The sequence below is a fragment of the Centropristis striata genome, chromosome 2 (genome assembly GCF_030273125.1).
Source record: "Centropristis striata isolate RG_2023a ecotype Rhode Island chromosome 2, C.striata_1.0, whole genome shotgun sequence".
Taxonomy (NCBI): domain Eukaryota; kingdom Metazoa; phylum Chordata; class Actinopteri; order Perciformes; family Serranidae; genus Centropristis; species Centropristis striata.
Genome location: NC_081518.1, coordinates 16,430,655 through 16,449,060, shown reverse-complemented (window position 1 = coordinate 16,449,060; position 18,406 = coordinate 16,430,655). Strand labels below are relative to the sequence as shown.

General features: G+C 38.0%; 1 protein-coding gene and 1 non-coding gene across 2 annotated transcripts; both read left to right on the top strand.

Moving 5' to 3' along the window:
* The first annotated feature begins 2,269 nt into the window (after positions 1–2,269).
* tollip (toll interacting protein) lies at positions 2,270–16,890 on the top strand. The gene is made up of 6 exons (XM_059351364.1): positions 2,270–2,497; positions 7,005–7,154; positions 8,631–8,813; positions 11,128–11,280; positions 14,534–14,618; positions 15,451–16,890. Exons 1-6 carry the CDS (start codon positions 2,465–2,467, stop codon positions 15,672–15,674), a joined length of 828 nt encoding a protein of 275 aa, XP_059207347.1. The 5' UTR covers positions 2,270–2,464; the 3' UTR covers positions 15,675–16,890.
* Positions 12,740–12,926, top strand: LOC131961016 (U2 spliceosomal RNA). Its single transcript, XR_009389816.1, has one exon. It is a non-coding gene; the product is annotated as a U2 spliceosomal RNA (small nuclear RNA).
* Positions 16,891–18,406: the final 1,516 nt, after the last annotated feature.

Here is an 18,406-nt window from a genome sequence, read left to right as displayed (position 1 = left end):
ACAGTACTTGACCTGACCTTTGTATCTAGTGCCATAGCAGGTATAAATACATGGAATGTGGTAAGGCATTTTACAGTTGGTAGTGATCACTATCCTGTAAGTGTCAGGCTGGGCTCAAGTCAGGACTCTTCTTTATTTATTTATTCTTTATTCAAGAGATGCAACAGAAAATCATCTTAGAGTGAAAGAAAAGGGCGATGAAGCTCTTGACTCTGAATAGAACCTAACAAAGAAAAGTCAATCAAAAGGAGGAAAAACACTTAATCTATCTACACTAACAAATAAATAGACAATCCTAATCTAAGATAAGAGGGAAAACAAAACAACTATCAAGGGGAAAAACAATTAAATAAAAAACTCCTGCAAACAAAGGGCACTCCAAAAGGGAGGAACAAAACCTGATAGGAAAAATAGAAGATTCTATAAATCACTATGAAAAAACTGGATCAGGACTAAAGGGGGAAAAAATAATAAAGAACACAAAATCGCTCCAAAAGGAGGAAACACAAACCAGCTGACTCAAAAAGCTATGAACCTAAGATCTGCACTACACTAAAAAAAAGAAAAATCACTCTTGCGAGGAATCCCCCTCACATACAATTGTCCCCCAAAACAAGGGCAGGTAGGAACTAATAAACTTTGGGCAAGGGGACAAGTAATATACACTTAAATATAACACATGAAATGAATACATAAATTATAGTGGAAGTGACATTATTAGGGCCTCGGGGCAATCGCACCGAGCACTACTGTTATTTTATATGTTATTTTACTACTGTGGATTTCTTCTTATTCCTCTTCCGGACGCAATTTCGTCCCGCTACTAGTCCTACAACTTAAAGAGTTGCAGGACAAATTATATATCAAAACGTGCGGTTTGATCGGGATCGGTGTGCTATTACTTTTCTCTACAGAATACGAATTTTTCGCGACGTAAGACGGCCGTCAAAAAATGAGCGAAAAAGAACAATCATTGGAGATTTTTTAACGTCTACTTCTCCGGCATAATTTCACCTAGAGACTCCATTTAAACTTTAAACAGTAGACACAAGTCTTGTGTATCGGTGTATTAATCCACGTTTCGATAGGTCATATAGTTTTTTATCAATCCCTGTTCAATGACCATGATCATTTTTGGAGAAATTCAGAGATTATAATGGGTGTGTATTGCATGGAATGTTCGTGTCAGAGTGTGTGATGTCATCGCTCGGAGTGTAGAGGGAGAGGTAAAACTGTCAAAAAATACATTTTAAAACTGCGCTCCAGGCCGCAAATTCCACTCTACAGAAATAATTTATACATTGAAACGTAGGAAAATTTGTCTTCTCACTCACAATCCTCTGGTAAAGCTGTCAGAGTTATAGTTTGGGCGTAAGACGCAGAGATGATCCACCAACACCACCAACAGCCTCATTGGCTCCCATATTAAAACGCAAGAAGATTTCGGAAAAAGTGAGATTTTAGCATTTTTTTAGATCGCTCTATCAAAGCTATTTTTTCATTTTTCTTAAAAAAAAAGATATGTAGATGTTCAGGAAGAACTCAGGACGCTCAAAGTGAAGTCGGATCAATGATAGGTATTATGGTTTTGCCAAAAATGCTTTCTGTTCGAGGCCAGAAATTCCAGTCCACCTCTAGACCTCTGTTCACCTCTGGCTGCTGTCATTGGCAGGTGTCGTTAATTCTGTTGATTGCTTTGATCTGATTGCCTTTGATCTTTGATGTGATTACAGTTACAGATACACACACACACACATGCGCGTAAGCGCTCACACTCCTCACACATGCATACACATGCTTCAAACACACATGCGCGCGCACACACACACACAGGTAACTTTATGTGATTTTAATTACACACACACACACACACATAGGTAACTTTATGCGATTTTCGCTACACACACACACACCCACACACACACACACACACATTTTGAGGTTAAAGGGCATAGTTTGAAATCTCTGAAGAGTCTCATCATAGTGTACACACACCGGCAGTAGCCCCCGTGGCCCTTTCAAAATTTCCCCAGAGGAAATTTTCTAGTTATTATTATTATTGTATATAATAGTAACTTAAATAACTAAAATAACCAAAAACATATTTTTCCATTAAGTAAGGCTACAACGTGATTATGTTTCTAAGAGAAACTGATCTAGCAAAACCCATCTTGTTTTTTTTCTGCATGTGTCTGTTGTTCCATACTCCAGTCAGCTGGTGGCGGTAGTGCATCTACAAGTTGTTTTGCTAACCGCCAATAAACTACAGAGGAAGAAGAAGAAGGAAAAACAAAAAACACTGCGCTTCCGGGTCAAATCCGAGGAACCTAAACATTTCTAGGTTCCTTGGTCCAGTCTGAATTAATCCCAGCACAGGTTGTAAAAGTTGTCAGTTCATTGTGTCAGAAGGTCCATGATTAGAGAAGACTCCAGACTCTATCCGGCCACACAGTGAAGAGACGCCATGGCGACCACCATCGTTACTCAGCGGGGACAGGTAAACAGCTGCTGCTAGGCTCACTCACAGCTAGCCTCTCATATTAACTATTATTATTTATGAATCAGCGACATACACTGCCGCCTACAGTAATACTGTCAGAACCTGGAACAGCGTTAGATTCAGTTAGTTTGTATAGCAGTCTGGGGTTAACGTCTAAAAGCCGTTACACTACCGGATTAGAGTAAATCTCCGGTCTGATGCAACAACAGCATATGATCCTGTTCTAAAAGTTATCAAGCTGACACCATTATAGTCTGATCATGTTAGGACTCAATAGGCTGTTGTTCTGTAGGGAACATTAAGCAGGAATAAGGAGTCAAAGTACCGTTACTGTGACGGGAATGGGAAACAATGACGTGATGATATTTTATATAGTTCACAAAACGCGCAACAAATCTTCACATTGTGACAGCAATAGTTGTAGTTTTGAGGCATGAAGTACTTTGTGTGAATAGTATTAAACTTCAGAGGGCTACTCCCCTCACGTCCACACAACTGGAGGGACTTCCGCTAAGTGTTACTTCCAGCTGCTGGTCAAATAAAGTGACGTCAACTAGGGCTGGCCGATATGGACCAAAAGTCCTATCCCGATATACTTAGGCTGCATATCGATATACGATATATATCCCAATATTTTTTATTGCAAAGTGAGAGCAAATGTTCAGTCAAAGCCAAGTAGTTTTATTGAAACCGTTTATTTAACTTCCTGTGACCCTGCATCCTCATATGTGGACATTTCATTTTAGGTCTTACTGTCAGAATCTAGAACGACGTTAGACTCAGTTAGCAGCATAACGGTGTGGGTTTACCGTCTAAAAGCCATTACAGTACCAGATGAGAGTAAACCTCCGGTCTGATGCAACAACAGCATATGATCCTGTTCTAAAAGTTATCAAACTGACACCATTATAGTCTGATCATGTTAGGACTCAGTAGGTTGTTATTCTGTAGGGAACGATAAGCAGAAAACTGCTCCAGTAGAAATCACCGTTACTCTGACGGGAATGGAGACAATGACGTGATGATATTTTAGACAGTTTACAAAACGTGCAACAAATATTCACATTGTGACAGCAATAGTTGTAGTTTTGAGGCATGAAGTACTTGGTGTGAATAGTATTAACCCATAAGAACCCATGGTGACACCTGTGTAACAAACACTTTAAATCTTCTAGAATCTCCCATATTCAGCTTTATGCTTCACATTAACTCATTAAATCCCTAAGTGACATATACTCAACACCCTGGTGTGGTGGTCATGTGACTGTGACAAGAAGTGACTTCTCCAAAATGTGGCTGTGACTGGAAACAGAAATGTGAAAAAGCTTATTTTTTTGTTACGAGGTTAAGTTTAAACCCATTTAACAATTGTAATCCTTTAATGTCCTGTATTGCATTTAACTTGTTCTGACCAGATTTCCTGAACAAATTAAAGTCACAATTTTGATATATGGAGATACAAACAAAAAGACACATGGTTATTGAATTAATTGGGTTATACAGTAACATTAACCCTTTTTTTTTTCTTCCTGTTCAAAGACAACGCTTAGTTTTTGTACTTATCAGGTCCTATAAATCCAAAATATCTAGGAGAAACTAACAATACAAAGCTTGGGTCTCAGGAGGTTAAGTGAACAAAAATACTGTATAACAACAGGAGTACCTTTTAAAAAAAAAAAAACACAAAAAAAACAAAGCTATAAAAATAGCCTGTGAAATTAAATAGGCCAATCTTTTTCTGAAATAAATATATTTATATGACAAAAGAATAATGAACATTACAAAAGAACTAAATATGACAAACCCTAGTAAGGGCAGCATTTATATATAAGAAAAGAAAAAGTTGAACTAAATCGATTTTTGCGATATGGTCTAATTCCATATCACATTTAAAAATACATCAATATATCTTTTATGTCGATATATCGCCCAGCCCTATGTCAACCTGAAGTAACAGCTGTGATTGTAATGTAATAACTTCACCAATAATGTAATAAAATATCCTGACTGATATTGTAATATAATGTTTACCGATAATGTAATACCTTATTACATTATTGGGAATTTATTACATTTTCAGGAAGTTGTTTTGTTGTTTTGTGGTTGTTTTCATAGTGATCAGTTTGAAATCTGTGAAGAGGTAGTTTAGTGAAGAGTGACCTGGTCTCCAGTGCTCCTCAGAAGCTTATCTGAGCTGGTATTCTATCAGTCAGGATATTTTATTACATTATTGGGTTTTATTACATTTTTGATCAAGTTAAGTGCAAATTTTATTACATTTTCAGGCGTTATTACATTATCATGAAATTATTACATTATAGGGTGCTACAAGCCCTACCTTGAGGAAAATAAAATCAAGCCTTCTTCATTATTAGATATCTCGAACCACTTTTTTTGTCCATTGGGTAGGCTGGAAGAACAGTTTTAGAACAAGCTATTTAAAAACATGTATGGAATAAGTGTGTATCAGAGCCAGAGGTGAAAGGTTGTTTCGGAGAGTATTTGAAAATAAACTGACTCTCCATTGCCAGCGATTGGAACATTTTGATGAGCAGCTGTTGAAAATAACAGCATGAATTTAGATCTAATTGCCAAATACAACAGCACCACTGTGTGTTGCATGGCATACTACTAGCTTCCATATGAGGTGTCTTAAGGTTTAGGAAATCCACTTTTATTGAACATAAGCCTGTACTACTGTAGGCTATTTCTCTCATGCTGTGGATGTTAAAAACTAATATTGAGTGACTTTATTTCAGTATCAAATGATTGTGTTGACTGAAACAGAGGGGGCACCAAGACTATGACCGCATCAATTGATGACTTGTTGATTATTACAACCCCAATTCCAAAAAAGTTGGAGCGCTTTGCTAAATGTAAATAAAAACAGATGCAATGATTCGCAAATCTCACAAACCCATATTAAATTCCCAATAGAACTGAGACGTTTTACCATTTCATGGAAAATATTAGCTCATTTTGAATTTGATGGCAGCAGCACAGACTGTCTGCGAGAGTTTTGGGAGGACTGTTGTCCCACTCTAGCTGCTCAACAGTCCTGGGTCTTCATTGCCGGATTTTCAGTTTTATGACACACCAACTGTTTTCTGTTGGTGAAAGGTCTGGAGTGCAGGCAGGCCAGTTCAGCATCAGACTCTTCTACTGTGAAGCCATGCTGCTGTGATAGATGTATGTGGTCTTGCTGAAATATGCCAGGCCTTCCCTGGATGAGAGCACATGTTGCTCTAAAACCTCAATGTTCCTGTCAGCATTGATGATGTTTACAGATGTCTTCTTGCTTCCTTTCATATCATTTCCTTTCCTTCCCTCTCCATTAAATTAATGTTAATCCGACAGAATTTTGTGGAGATATGACATTTCTTTTGTATGGGTAAGTTTTTTCTTTATACTAGGGCTGGGTGATATGGAACAAAAGTCATATCCCGATGATTGAATATTGATATACGATATATATCCCGATATTTTTATCGCAAAGTGAGAGCAAATTTTCAGTCAAAGTAAAATATGACATGTCACAAGTAGTTTTATTGAAATATTTATTTAAGTGAACATAAATACTGTATAACAACAGGAGAACCTTTTTTAAAATCAAAGCTCCATAAAGTGCACATTTAAATAAAAAAATATCTTAAATAAAAGCCGCAGCTTGCCTGGAGAAAGGATCACAGTGCCAATTTGAACTATATCAATATATGCGATATGGTCTAGTTCCATATCACATTTTAGAATATATCGATATATCGTTTTATGATATATCGCCTATCCCTACTTAATACCTATTGCAATGTTGGCACAGTGCCACCTCGTGGCTAAGTGGCAGAACATTTTGCACAGAGCCTCAGTGGAGCGTTGCGCATTATTTGGATTATCAAAATGTTGATAAGTTTTGATCATGGGCTTCCACAGACTGTGTGAAGATGTAATGCAGATCGGACTCTGAGCCTTGGAGGAGTTAGAAAAGCAGATTTTGCAAAATAAATTCCAGACGGAAATGGGCACGGCCTATATCATGAAGTTCAGTTCAACTCACAGAACATGCATATGTATTAAGTTTTAATATGCAACTTATTAACTTATTAGCCATATTTAGCCCTCTAACTTAACTCTAACTAGTCTTTCCAATTCTGTGTTTTCAATTCCTTATTTTCATTACACTAATTTAGAAATCTACAAAATAAAAAATGTAAACACATTTGTTGATAAAATTCTTTATATAAAAGCTTTCTAAAATAATAGCAAATGCTTACTTTAAGATAAAGCTTTTATCACATATGGTGTAATACAGTAAGGCGTTTTCATTTTACACCCCTATTATTATTATTTTTTTTTTTTAATTATTATTATTAATAATAATTATTATCAAGTGCAGTGATCAAGGTACATCAAGTTGTACTGTTCATCTATCTCAGGTGTGTTTTCTGTCTTTGCATTGTCAGTCTGATTCCCTGTATGTGTGTATATACGTATGTATATGTGTATTCAGGTGTACATTGGGGAGCTTCCCCAGGACTTCCTGCGGATCACCCCCACCCAGCAGCAGCAGCAGGTCCAGATGGACGCCCATGCAGCCAGGCAGCTGCAGTTTGGAGGCTCAATAGGCACTGTGGGGCGACTCAGCATTACTGTGGTCCAGGTAAACACATTACACTGTATACAACTGCTTTTTATTATTTTAATAATCTCTCTTCTCCTCACTGTTATTTCAAAGTACATATCAACAGCCAAATTGACCTCCCAAAATGTGAGCGCAGGGGATGTTATGGACGAAGATTTTTTTTTCAGCATTTCCAGGCTCCATAATTTACAATGGTTGCAATGATAACTTAGTAATGTGTAGGGCTATGACAGTAACTGCATTACTGCAACACTGTGGTCATAAGACACATACCCCGGGGTCAAGCTTGTTACCGCCACCACAGCCTTTTATTGTTTGTCTTACAAACAGGAATGCTTTTGATATACAATCTGAAATGTAAAGGCAACATAAACACAGTGACCATAGTTAAGTTCTAGTCTTTGACTGTGTAGCTTCCTCTCTTCAAGAGCTTCAGGAGAAAGTTTCCGTTGTACTTACAGATAGGGCTGGGCGATATGGACCAAAAGTCATATCCCGATATATTTAGGCTGAATATCGATATACGATATATTTCCCAATACTTTTTATTGCAAAGTGAGAGCAAATGTTCAGTCAAAGTCAAAGCCAAATATGACATGTCACAAGATTTATTGTAACCATTTATTTAAGTGAACATAAATACTATATAACAACAGGAACAAAGCTCCATAAAGTGCACATTTAAATTAAAAAATATATTAAATAAAAGCTGCAGCTTGCCTGGAGCAAGGATCACAGTGCACAATTTAAACTATATTGATATACGCGATAAGGTCTAATTCCATATCACATTTAAAAATATATCGATATATCTTTTATATGGATATATCGCCCAGCCCTACTTACAGTTGTCACTGCTATTATTTGTAGTGTTGCACTGCTGCAGTGGTAATTCTGCCATGGTGCGTCAGAGGAGATGTGGGTGTGTTCCTTTTTCACTGCAGCCCAATGAATTGTGTACCGTCACAGCCCTAGTAATGTGTAGGCTCTGTTGTATCTTTATTTCATTGATATAGTTATTCATTTAATAGTTCATTAATGAGTAATTCATGTGTAATACATTTAGTTAAAAAGGGATAGAATATTTACAAGGAGTCATTCATTTCATTTCTGTTTACGCAAGTTAAAATACTGTGTACAGTGACTCATACAGCCCACAAGGTGGCAGTAGCGTTCTACTCCAGAGTAAAAGGTTAAGAAGAAGTGTTGTTTTTGGAGAAGAAGTAAAAAAAAACCCGATGTTTTCAGTAGTGTCATGCCGTTCATTTTTTCCTCTGTAATACTGCACGTTTGTTCAGTAAAAGTTTGAAGAAAAGGAGTCTCCGGTCATTTTTACAGAAACTACAGTTAAGTCCCCACGGGCTCCTCCATTGCACATTTGAAATCATTCAACGGTTCACCACCATTCACTGAATACATTTGAATACATAGGTCAGAATAGCCAAACTAAGCAGATCAACTAACTGAAGCCACCTTGTTTGTTTTATTGTATAGGCCAAGCTTGCTAAAAACTACGGTATGACCCGGATGGACCCGTACTGCAGGATCCGTTTGGGCTATGCAGTCTACGAGACACCCACTGCTCACAACGGGGCCAAGAACCCACGGTGGAACAAGGTGATCCAGTGCACGGTGCCTCCTGGGGTGGACTCCTTCTACCTGGAGATCTTTGATGAGGTGAGGAGGAGGCCACACGCTTGTGGATCATTTGACCCCTAGTGTATGTACACTCACCAGCCCCTTTATTAGGTACACCTGTTTAACTGCTCATTAACCAAATATCTAATAAGTAGGGCCCAGACTCGATTAAAAAAAAACATCTAATTAATTAGAGGCTTTGTAATTAATTAATCGAAATTAATTGCATTTTAATCGCACATAAATATTTGACCTGAGAACAGTGAGAAGTAATTTTTTTCACATGGATTTTTAGTATACCATTGAATAATGACTGAATACATAAGCTTAAGCAACAAAAAAATATTGTTTATTTTTGTTCAAGTCCAACAGACCAGTGCAATTTTTGCCATTAAGTGTAGCAATAGCATATTTAGAAATATAGTACATTTCAGTAATTCAGGTAGCCTATAGGTAGGTAGACCTTCTGTAAACTGTAATACTTTGTTTTTTTAAGTTAAACACAATACTTTCAATTACATTCAGAACAATGGAAAGCCTGACTATTAGAAAACATCTCTCTGTTGCTTCAGAGGCCATAACAGACTTTGTTGATTTACCAAAGGCTGGTTTAAAAAAAATCAAATTAATTTCAGTCCAACTCTCTCAAAAACCTTGGCCAAAACAATAAAGAGTTCAACATAAAGTGCCAGTTGCACTAACAAAATGTCCCATCATCCACGGGGCCAACCAAAGCGTCTCATCAGCTTCTTCCTTCATGTTCACTGTGGTTTGTTGTTGTCTGAACTCATGAACGCTAGTTGGTGCTCCAGTATAATCGGTCCGCCTGAAACTCATCCAGTGAGAAACGTTCAGCGGTGCAAAAATAAGTGTGATTAAAATGCGTCAATTTTTTTAACGCGTTCATTTTTGTGTAGTTAATTACCGCTAATCTTAATTAACGCACTAAACTCCCGGCCCTACTAATAAGCCAATCACATGGCAGCAACTCAATGCATTTAGACATGTAGACATGGTGAAGACGAGCTGCTGAAGGTTAAAGCCAGCATAAGAATTTTTTATTTATTTAACCTTTATTTAAGCAGGAATTATCCCATTGAGATTAAGAAGCTCTTTTTCCATGGAGCCCTGGCCAAGAGGCAGCAAACTCAAAATACAGTTACATATTTACATAAGACACAGACCTTAAACGCGTTATGAGAAACAAGTACATATTATAGAATTGGCCTCAATAATTCAGTTTGTATTTAAAAGTGCTCAAAGAAATGAAGTCAGTTAATTTCCAGTCTTTCTGGAGCATATTCCAGCATAAGGTGCAGAGTAAACAAATGCCCTTTTCCGGAAACTCAAGATAATGACAATTTTTCAGATCAATATATACCAAATATGCATTTTTATCTTTAAGTATATGTATATTCCAAATTCCATTCCTAAAGCTTTCAGTGAATATTTCCATGTCAACTCACAATTACACAAGTACAATACTAGACAATTAACAAGATTTCACCTCCTCACTATCGTACTAGCCTTGGTCAATTCTCCTTAAAATACAGAGGATCAATACTCTGGAATGATCAATTTAGTAGTTAAATACAGTTTTCCTCTCTGAATACATACAAGAGCAGTTTAGTGGCGGCTCTGATTGCTCAGGTCACTAAGTAGTACACACACACACACACACACACACACACACATTTCTACACTTTTGTTTTATTTTACTTTTAATATTATTATAATTTTGCTTCATTTTTATGTGTCATTATTTTTTTTTATTTCATTTTTCTATTTCATAATTACTTGTTTTTAATTTAACTCGTGGATTTAAATATAGGTAGAGGCCTGTAGAAGCCCTTTTGGGTTTCTTGGCGCTACTTTGCACCTTCCTTTTGTTGTTATCTCTTTATCCTTGTCTTTTGTCTTATTATTGTGCAAAATAAAAAAACTTAGAAACTTAGAAAACTTCGTATTCCGGCGTGCGCTGAAACCTGCACCAGTTGAGCTCCCAGAAGAGAAGCACTGCTGTGCATGGGCTATTTTGAATTTCTTTACTTTAGTTTTTACTTCTACTTGAGAACATTATTCTAGTACTCTTTCCACTTCTTGAATTGGTATGCACCCACTGTTGCAGTGCATACAATATGTGTAGCAGGTTTAGATAAAATGCAGATACAGTGACTTCCAATGGCAGTTAGGGTATTTCTCCTCAAATTTAAGAAACATGTTCTGAACTAACTAGACATGTTGAACGTGAAGAACTAACTGCTGCCAACAATAGAACAGTTTTGTTTTACCTTTTAGCGTGTTTGTATAAAGTCATGTGATGATTGTGTTTGTTCCCTGTTTCCACATCCAGAGAGCGTTCTCCATGGATGACAGGATAGCATGGACACACGTCACCATCCCTGAAGGCCTGAGGGAGGGCAGTGTGGTGGACGAGTGGTTCAGCCTCAGTGGCAGGCAGGGCGATGACAAGGAGGGCATGATCAACCTAGTCATGTCTTTTGCCGTAAGTAAACTTCTATACATCCTTTTAAACTGATGCTCATCCTCTACTGACTGTTCTTGGTTAAATCATCATGATTTCAGTATGGATAAACATTTTAAGATTCCTTTAATCCATTGATGCACAACATGGGTCTAATGTGACCCAGCTAAGTTTTTATATTCTATATCTTTGCAATAAATTAATTTCTTCATTCAGTATTCCAGGTTTTCCTCAAATAACTTGTTTTTGATCATCATACAATAGTCGGCCAGTTAAAAGACTTGTCCTGTATCCATGCCTATGGCTCCTCAGAGATCCCTCCTCCATTCTTGCTCCTTGCAACTTAAAGTACAAATAAAGGATTTGACACAGTCGTAAAGATGGAGGAGTGAGGAGATCTCATGAGCAACATGAGATGCAGCCCTCGTGTAGGGGCCTTATACATAGACTGTATATAAATAATGGCCGTAGTGACCGTGACGTCACCCATTGGTTTGTGGCACGTTGGAAGCATCGAGTTCAGCGTTATACTCGTCGCCATCTTGTTTCTGATACGGGGAGCAGACCATATCTGGACTGTGGAGGAGGAGAGGGATCTGATCACTGACTACAGCCTCTCTACACCTCAACCTGACGGAGAGAAGCTGCTGCTAATTCATGTTAGCATTAACTGGAGCATTAACTGGGATGTTAGTTTTGGCTAGCAAAAAACAAAAACAAAATGTTTGTTACTGACCTCAGAAAACTGAGCAGCGACTCCTTGGAGTGTCTGTTAGTCCAACCAAACGCTGAACAAGACATTTTTACTGAACAAAACGTTCAAATAAACTGTCATTAAGTGAAAATACAGTGAAAGGCTCAAAGTTATGAGACCAAACCGCTAAACGTCCTTATGTGTAAATGTTATATCTATATAACATTTTATATAACTTTATTGACATGTTGCCGTGGATACGCATTGTTCTGCTTCTCTCCTGATGACAGCTCGTCTTGTTAGTGACCTGTCAATCAAAGGTAGCCCCGCCCCAAATCATATGATTCTTTATCTTCTATTTTCCATTATTAGGGGCCATTATTAGAACTATTGATATCAAATTGTCTTGAAGATCATTTTTTACTAGTGATTGAGACCATAGTGTTATCCTGAAAAAAATTTCTGAGGTAATAAATCAAGTGAGAAGTTTTCAAATTTTGCACTGAAATGAATGGGCAGATTTTTTTTGCAGCCAAGCTTAGCGCCCCCTGCTGGAATTTTCGTGAATTGCAGGCTTAAGGCACTTCCTGGTTGGCCTCCATGCTCAGACACAGAAGCTGTGTCCCAATGTCAAGGATCCTTCCTTGGTAGGATCCTTCCTTCGGAGTCGGGTCCTCCGGAGGTGAGGCAAGAGTCCTTCCTTTCACTGGTGTAACGCATAAATGGGACAGCCTTCGGAGTGTGCAGCTGTGCGTCATTGCGTAATTGGACGTCCTGCTTAACTTCAGCGCCGCTCTCGGCCCTTTGGCTAAGATCAAGTGTAGTATCTGTTCTTATCAGTTTAATCAAAAATAAATAAATAAATTCAGCGCCGCAATTTCAAAATCAGTTCACGACATGAATGTGTCTCTGGCATCAGCACTCTGACACATATTTGTGAAAATGGAAGAAGATGCTTTAAGGTTGACTCTCCATGATTTATCAAGTAAAAACCATAAAGTGGATTAAACCTGAATATTTAACTGATCCTGGCTGAATTCGGCCGCTACTTAGTGCCATGAATGCAGCGGCGCATAATTCATCATGGAAATATGTTCTGTGATTTTTTATTTTTTATTTTACAGTACAGTACAATAACAGTTATTTATAAATAACAGCAATAACGGATAATAGCGGACTTTCGGTCCCTGTAAACACAATAAAGAAATGTATAACTTTCTGAATGGCACAGTTGCACATTGTACATCATCATCTGACGCATATAAATTAATAAACAATAACTTTACCGACTGAGAAGGCATTAATTAACTTAACTGGCAATGTATCTAGATGACGTTTATTATCTTTAGCTTAATATTCTGGCATTTGTTTATGTTTATGTTTTTGCTTGACTTTGAACACACGTTTTGTAAGTTATGTGACAACATTCAGTGTAAACTGTAAATACTTATTTAAATGCATATTGCGCTGCCGGCGTCGCTGTTTCTATGCTCGCCATTTTTAAATCTCCCGGTAGACCGGTGTGCGCAATGCTTTATGGGTAGTCGGAGCGCACGGAGGATACACACATGCATCCTCTGAATTTGGGCAAAAGAAGGACTCTGTCCTCCGGAGCATCCTCGACATTGGGACAGTCCTTCGGCGGATGTCGATGGCGTAGTGTCCTTCAAATCCAGCCGTTTGAGGATCCTTCCTTGACTTTGGGACACAGCCAGAGATTGCCACCTTGACTGGCCAGTCTCTATGCTGACTGTCTGCCTTGCTGCCCTCTGCTGGTGTGGATGTTACCTCCTAAGTCTCCAGGTTCTAGACTGGATGTGCTATTATTCATAGTTGAGCTTGGGACACACACTGAACCTCCTGATTCAAGCCGCTATGAAGGTGATTGGGAGGTCTGAAAAGCTCCCCATGCAGTCCATCTATGAGCAGTCTGTGCTCAGACAAGCTGAGAAAATCTTGTCTGACCAGAACATATTCTGCACACAGAATACCAGCTTCTACCATCAGGTAGACGCTCCAGAGTCCCCATTTGCAGGCTGAACCATTTTAGGAATTAATTTGTGCCCACCTCAATTAATATCCTAAATGCCCCCAGGACCAAACAAACTGTGCAACTGTACTATTGATCATCACCCATGGTATAATACAGTGGGCGAGGGAGGGTCTGGGCAGGTGTGTGTGTGTATGTGTGCATTGCACTGTTTCTTGTATACTGTGTATATGTTATGTGTGGCCTGTGGCCTACATGTATGTATTGTCTGTACCTGTACTGTTATTACTGTAAATCAGTTTTTTTTATGACAGAATTGGAGTCCAAGACAAATTTCCTTCCAAGGACAATAAAGTGTATCTTATCTTTTTGTTTAAGGTTGGAGCCACTCAGGCTTGCCTGCTCAGCTGCTGCAGCTGATCTAAAGATTTTGGTTCTGAATTTTGTGTTTTCCTTTACATTAATAAATACATGTCTACCATAAGAAAAAGCAATCCAAATGCAGAAAATGATATGATTGTATGATGGTAAAACACACTGAGTAAGCAGTGAAGCTCTTAATCTTGTCTCTGTCTGTGTCTTTGTCCCAGTCCTTACCAGCAGGGATGATGACTCAGCCTGTGGTCCTAATGCCCTCTGTTTATCAGCAAGGAGTGGGATATGTGCCCATTGCAGGTCAGATATATACACAATATATGTTTTTTTTTCACCACCTAGCCTCATGTATAATGTCTTCTGTGGCTCTGTCTGAAAACATAAGCCTGATGATAAAAGGTTTATCACAGCTTAGGCTTTTTGAATAACACATTCATAATAGAAAGCCTGTGTCAAAATACTTTGATGGTAATGTATTTTTTAAATGTATTTCCAAAACTTGTATTTGGTATATGAAAGGTGGCACTTTCATCAGCAGTGTGTGTCCTCTGCAAGGTTATAATGGTTTTGGATTTTTCATTGTTGTTGTCAATTTTTGTTTTCAAATGCAGTTAGTTTTAATTAGTTTTTAGGGTCTGTTTGCTAGTGTGTTTGGTATTTTTTTGGAAAATGCTTAGTTTTAGTTTAGTTTTTATTAGTTTTAGTTTTTTGTAATGGGGTAATTTGTTGGGTGCCAGAATAAAAAAGGTCACAATAAATGTTTAAATGTTGTTAATAAATGTTGTTTGCCCCTGCGACCCGGCCCCAGATAAGCGGAGGAAAATGGATGGATGGATGGATGGATGGACAATAAATGTTTCCTTTATTTCCTTTAGATAGATAGATGAAATAGATTTCATAAACAAAAAGGTTTACATATGAAAAAAGTTGACGAAGACTAAAACGAAGGACATTTTCACTATAATTTTAGTTCGTTTCAGTTAGTTTTGTAACCACAAAATACAGTTTCAGTTAGTTATCGTTTTTTTTGAAAACTCTTTTATTTCAGTTAAGGAAAATGTTTTTTCAATTCTAGTTTTGCTTATTTCGTTAGTTTTCGTTAACTATAATAACCTTGGTCCTGTGTTGCTAGGAGTGCCTGCAGTCTACAACCAGGGCATGGTGCCCATGGCTATGCCAGCAGCTGTGCCAGCTGTTGGGGGCCAGGTGTCGGTGTGCAGCGAGGAGGACCTGAAGGCTCTGCAGGACATGTTCCCCAACCTGGATAAGGAGGTGGTCCGCACTGTGCTGGACGCACAACAGGGCAACAAGGATGCTGCCATCAACTCTCTGCTGCAGATGGCTGAAGAGCTCTAACCGCAGAACACAATCTCATAGCAGACACACCAACGTGCACGCTCAAACACGCACATGCACACACACACACACACACACACGCACACACACGCACACACACACACACACACACACACACACACAGCCTCCAATCTCCCCTGCACACTGCAGCCATATCTGAGCTCCCAGGCTTCCTGGTAGCTGTTTGCTCCCCCTTTATTGACTCCTGGTTTAAAATGATATCAAAAGGCAGATGTATTTGGGATATTCACGTCAGGATCCTTAAGGTTTATGTCACAGTGTGTTTTCATCCCGCTGACCCCAGGCTTTTACTTGCACTGTTTGAGCTGTAGTGAGTAAAGTTCAGAGTCCATCTTCTGTTGATGTTGTTGTTAATTGGATGTGTAGAACATGTCTGCAGCAACTTCTAGTGAACTTCTGCTGTTTTATATGTAGCTGTAAAATGTTTAGTGCATTCAAAATCTGATAAATTATTATGGATGTATTAAATTACCGTATATAAAATTCTATATGTACCACAGTGATTAACAAATTATTTCTTTGCAAAGTTTTATTGAAATCATTTTTCAGACAGTGGAGTAACAATGTAAGGAAATATTCTGAAGAAATGTCCTGTGGAACTTCTTTAAATAACTGTTGAGTTTTGATGGAGTGTGAACATGATGAGAATGAAGTTATGAATGATGAATGATGAAATCAGGATGTCTTACAGCTCAGCCGAAGGTTTTCTGTAGATATTGTGACACTAAAGCATTTCAATCCAAGGTGTCTACACAGATACTTTGTTGAAGTAAAGACCTTTACCAGAGTAATTCATTCCACTTTCAATGAGCTAAATATCCACAACTGTATTCAGAAATATTATTGGTAATTAGTATAGCTAGTGGCCTGACTTTCATGGTCCCCAGAAGCTGACTCCTAATGCTTTTGCTGACCCCACCCCCTCCTTTCCTTTACTATCACAGCATAATGAGGGAAAAGCTTGTTAATGATGTAAAAACAGATTTGGGGAGCTTATTGGAGATCGATAGGTTGATGTAATGGACTGTAGTTTCTAACATTGCAAGCAGAGCTTAACATGTTTAGTCTTGTTTTTCAGCCACAATGCTTGTCTGTGTTGTAGTTCTTTAAGCTTTGTATTGACACTTGTATGTCACAAGGTCTTGATTCTAATGTGCTGTCTGCCAAAGGTTTCATTAACATATGTCTGATAGTTGTGAGTTTTCACTTGTGATTCCAAAACTATCACTGTTGAGATTCTTAAAATGTAATTTTATTCTGTGTCATGTGATTCTGTTATTTTCAATTCACTGCTGCACAGCATCTAGAAATCTTGAAAGTTCATGAATAATTAGAAAAAATTCCCGGCATGAAGAGCAGATGTTTAGTTTTTCAGCTGCCAGGCTGAAACAGTTTTAGAGACAGTATGAACCCAGCTGGTATCAGGTTTCTGTGAAAGGGAAAGCCTTTCTGAGAAGTTTAGGACTAATGATGATGCCACCAATAAGACTGAGCTCTGACCTCTGACCCCTGTGTTCAGTGTTAAGTAAAGCTTTTATTTAAGCCACTCTTCTGCTAGAAAAACATGCCAATACCAAGAGGAACAGCAAAATGAATAGAAGACTCTTGCTTATCAAAACTTTTAACTCTAATTTTATTTTTCACAAATTAATATAAAACAATTTATATAAGGTACAACCCCAGTGAAATGCAATCCCATCTGCTCCTCCAAGTTGTTCATTATTCATGAAACAAAATGTGGCCGCCAGATCAGCACACATTCCCCCAGCTGAAAAGTGATGCTTGGCTTTCCGGGATCCAGCCAAGTCTTCAACACAAATGACTACACAGCTCCTGATAGCCCACTGTACAATCACTGGCCAGCAGGACGCCTGGCAGAGAAGATCCAGGAACTGCAGCTGGTGTTTAAGTCATTGAGGCTCTCTTCAGTGTCTAGTTTGATCTAGAGATCCATGTAGAGTCCATTCTCGTTCATGTGGACGCCACCGTAATGTAAGTTGGTTATGGGCTGAAATGTGCCACCAGAAACTGAATTTGAATTATTTATATTTGAATTTGAATAATTGCATTAAAAACTGAATTTGTATCACATAATTTGAATTTGTATTCTTCAATTTGAATCACTGCATTGAAAAACTAAATCTGAATTATAATTTGAAATTTAATTCATTAGTTTGGAACTGAACATTCAGTTCTCACAATTCAAATTCAGTTCTCAAAATTCAATTTCAATTTTCTGCAACAAACATCCGGATAGTTGAGGCAGAGCAATGGAGCGCAGATACACAGAACGCTTCTTCAGCCAATCAGCACCTCTGTTATCTGCGCTCGATTGCTCTGCCTCAACTACTTAATTAAATTTCAAATTATAATTCAGATTCAGTTTTTCAATGCAATTATTCAAGTTAAGCAATTCAAATATAAATAATTCAAATTCAGTTTCTGGTGGCACATATTTCAGCCCATAATTGGTTCCCAGCTTATCCACTTTATCCTCAGTGTGTGCTTTATGTTTGAGGTGAGTTGCTTTTCATATATATATATAAATAAAAAAAGACACCTCTTGTGCACTACGGTTAGTTGATCTAGTTGAGACAACTCTTTTTGCTTTTACTCTGATTTTGATGCCAACAAACCAACGTAGAGAGAAGACAGTTCAGTCTCACCTGTGTTGACGTAAAAAAAAGTCCTACTTCTAAGTAAGAGAACTG

What these genes read in the sequence shown, in the direction of transcription:
- tollip (XM_059351364.1), top strand. Translation starts at nt 2,465, where the DNA reads ATGGCGACCACCATCGTTACTCAGCGGGGACAG. An exon ending in TCGTTACTCAGCGGGGACAG is followed by an intron (nt 2,498 to 7,004) that starts GTAAACAGCTGC and finishes ATGTGTATTCAG; the next exon opens with GTGTACATTGGGGAGCTTCC. An exon ending in GGGATATGTGCCCATTGCAG is followed by an intron (nt 14,619 to 15,450) that starts GTCAGATATATA and finishes CTGTGTTGCTAG; the next exon opens with GAGTGCCTGCAGTCTACAAC.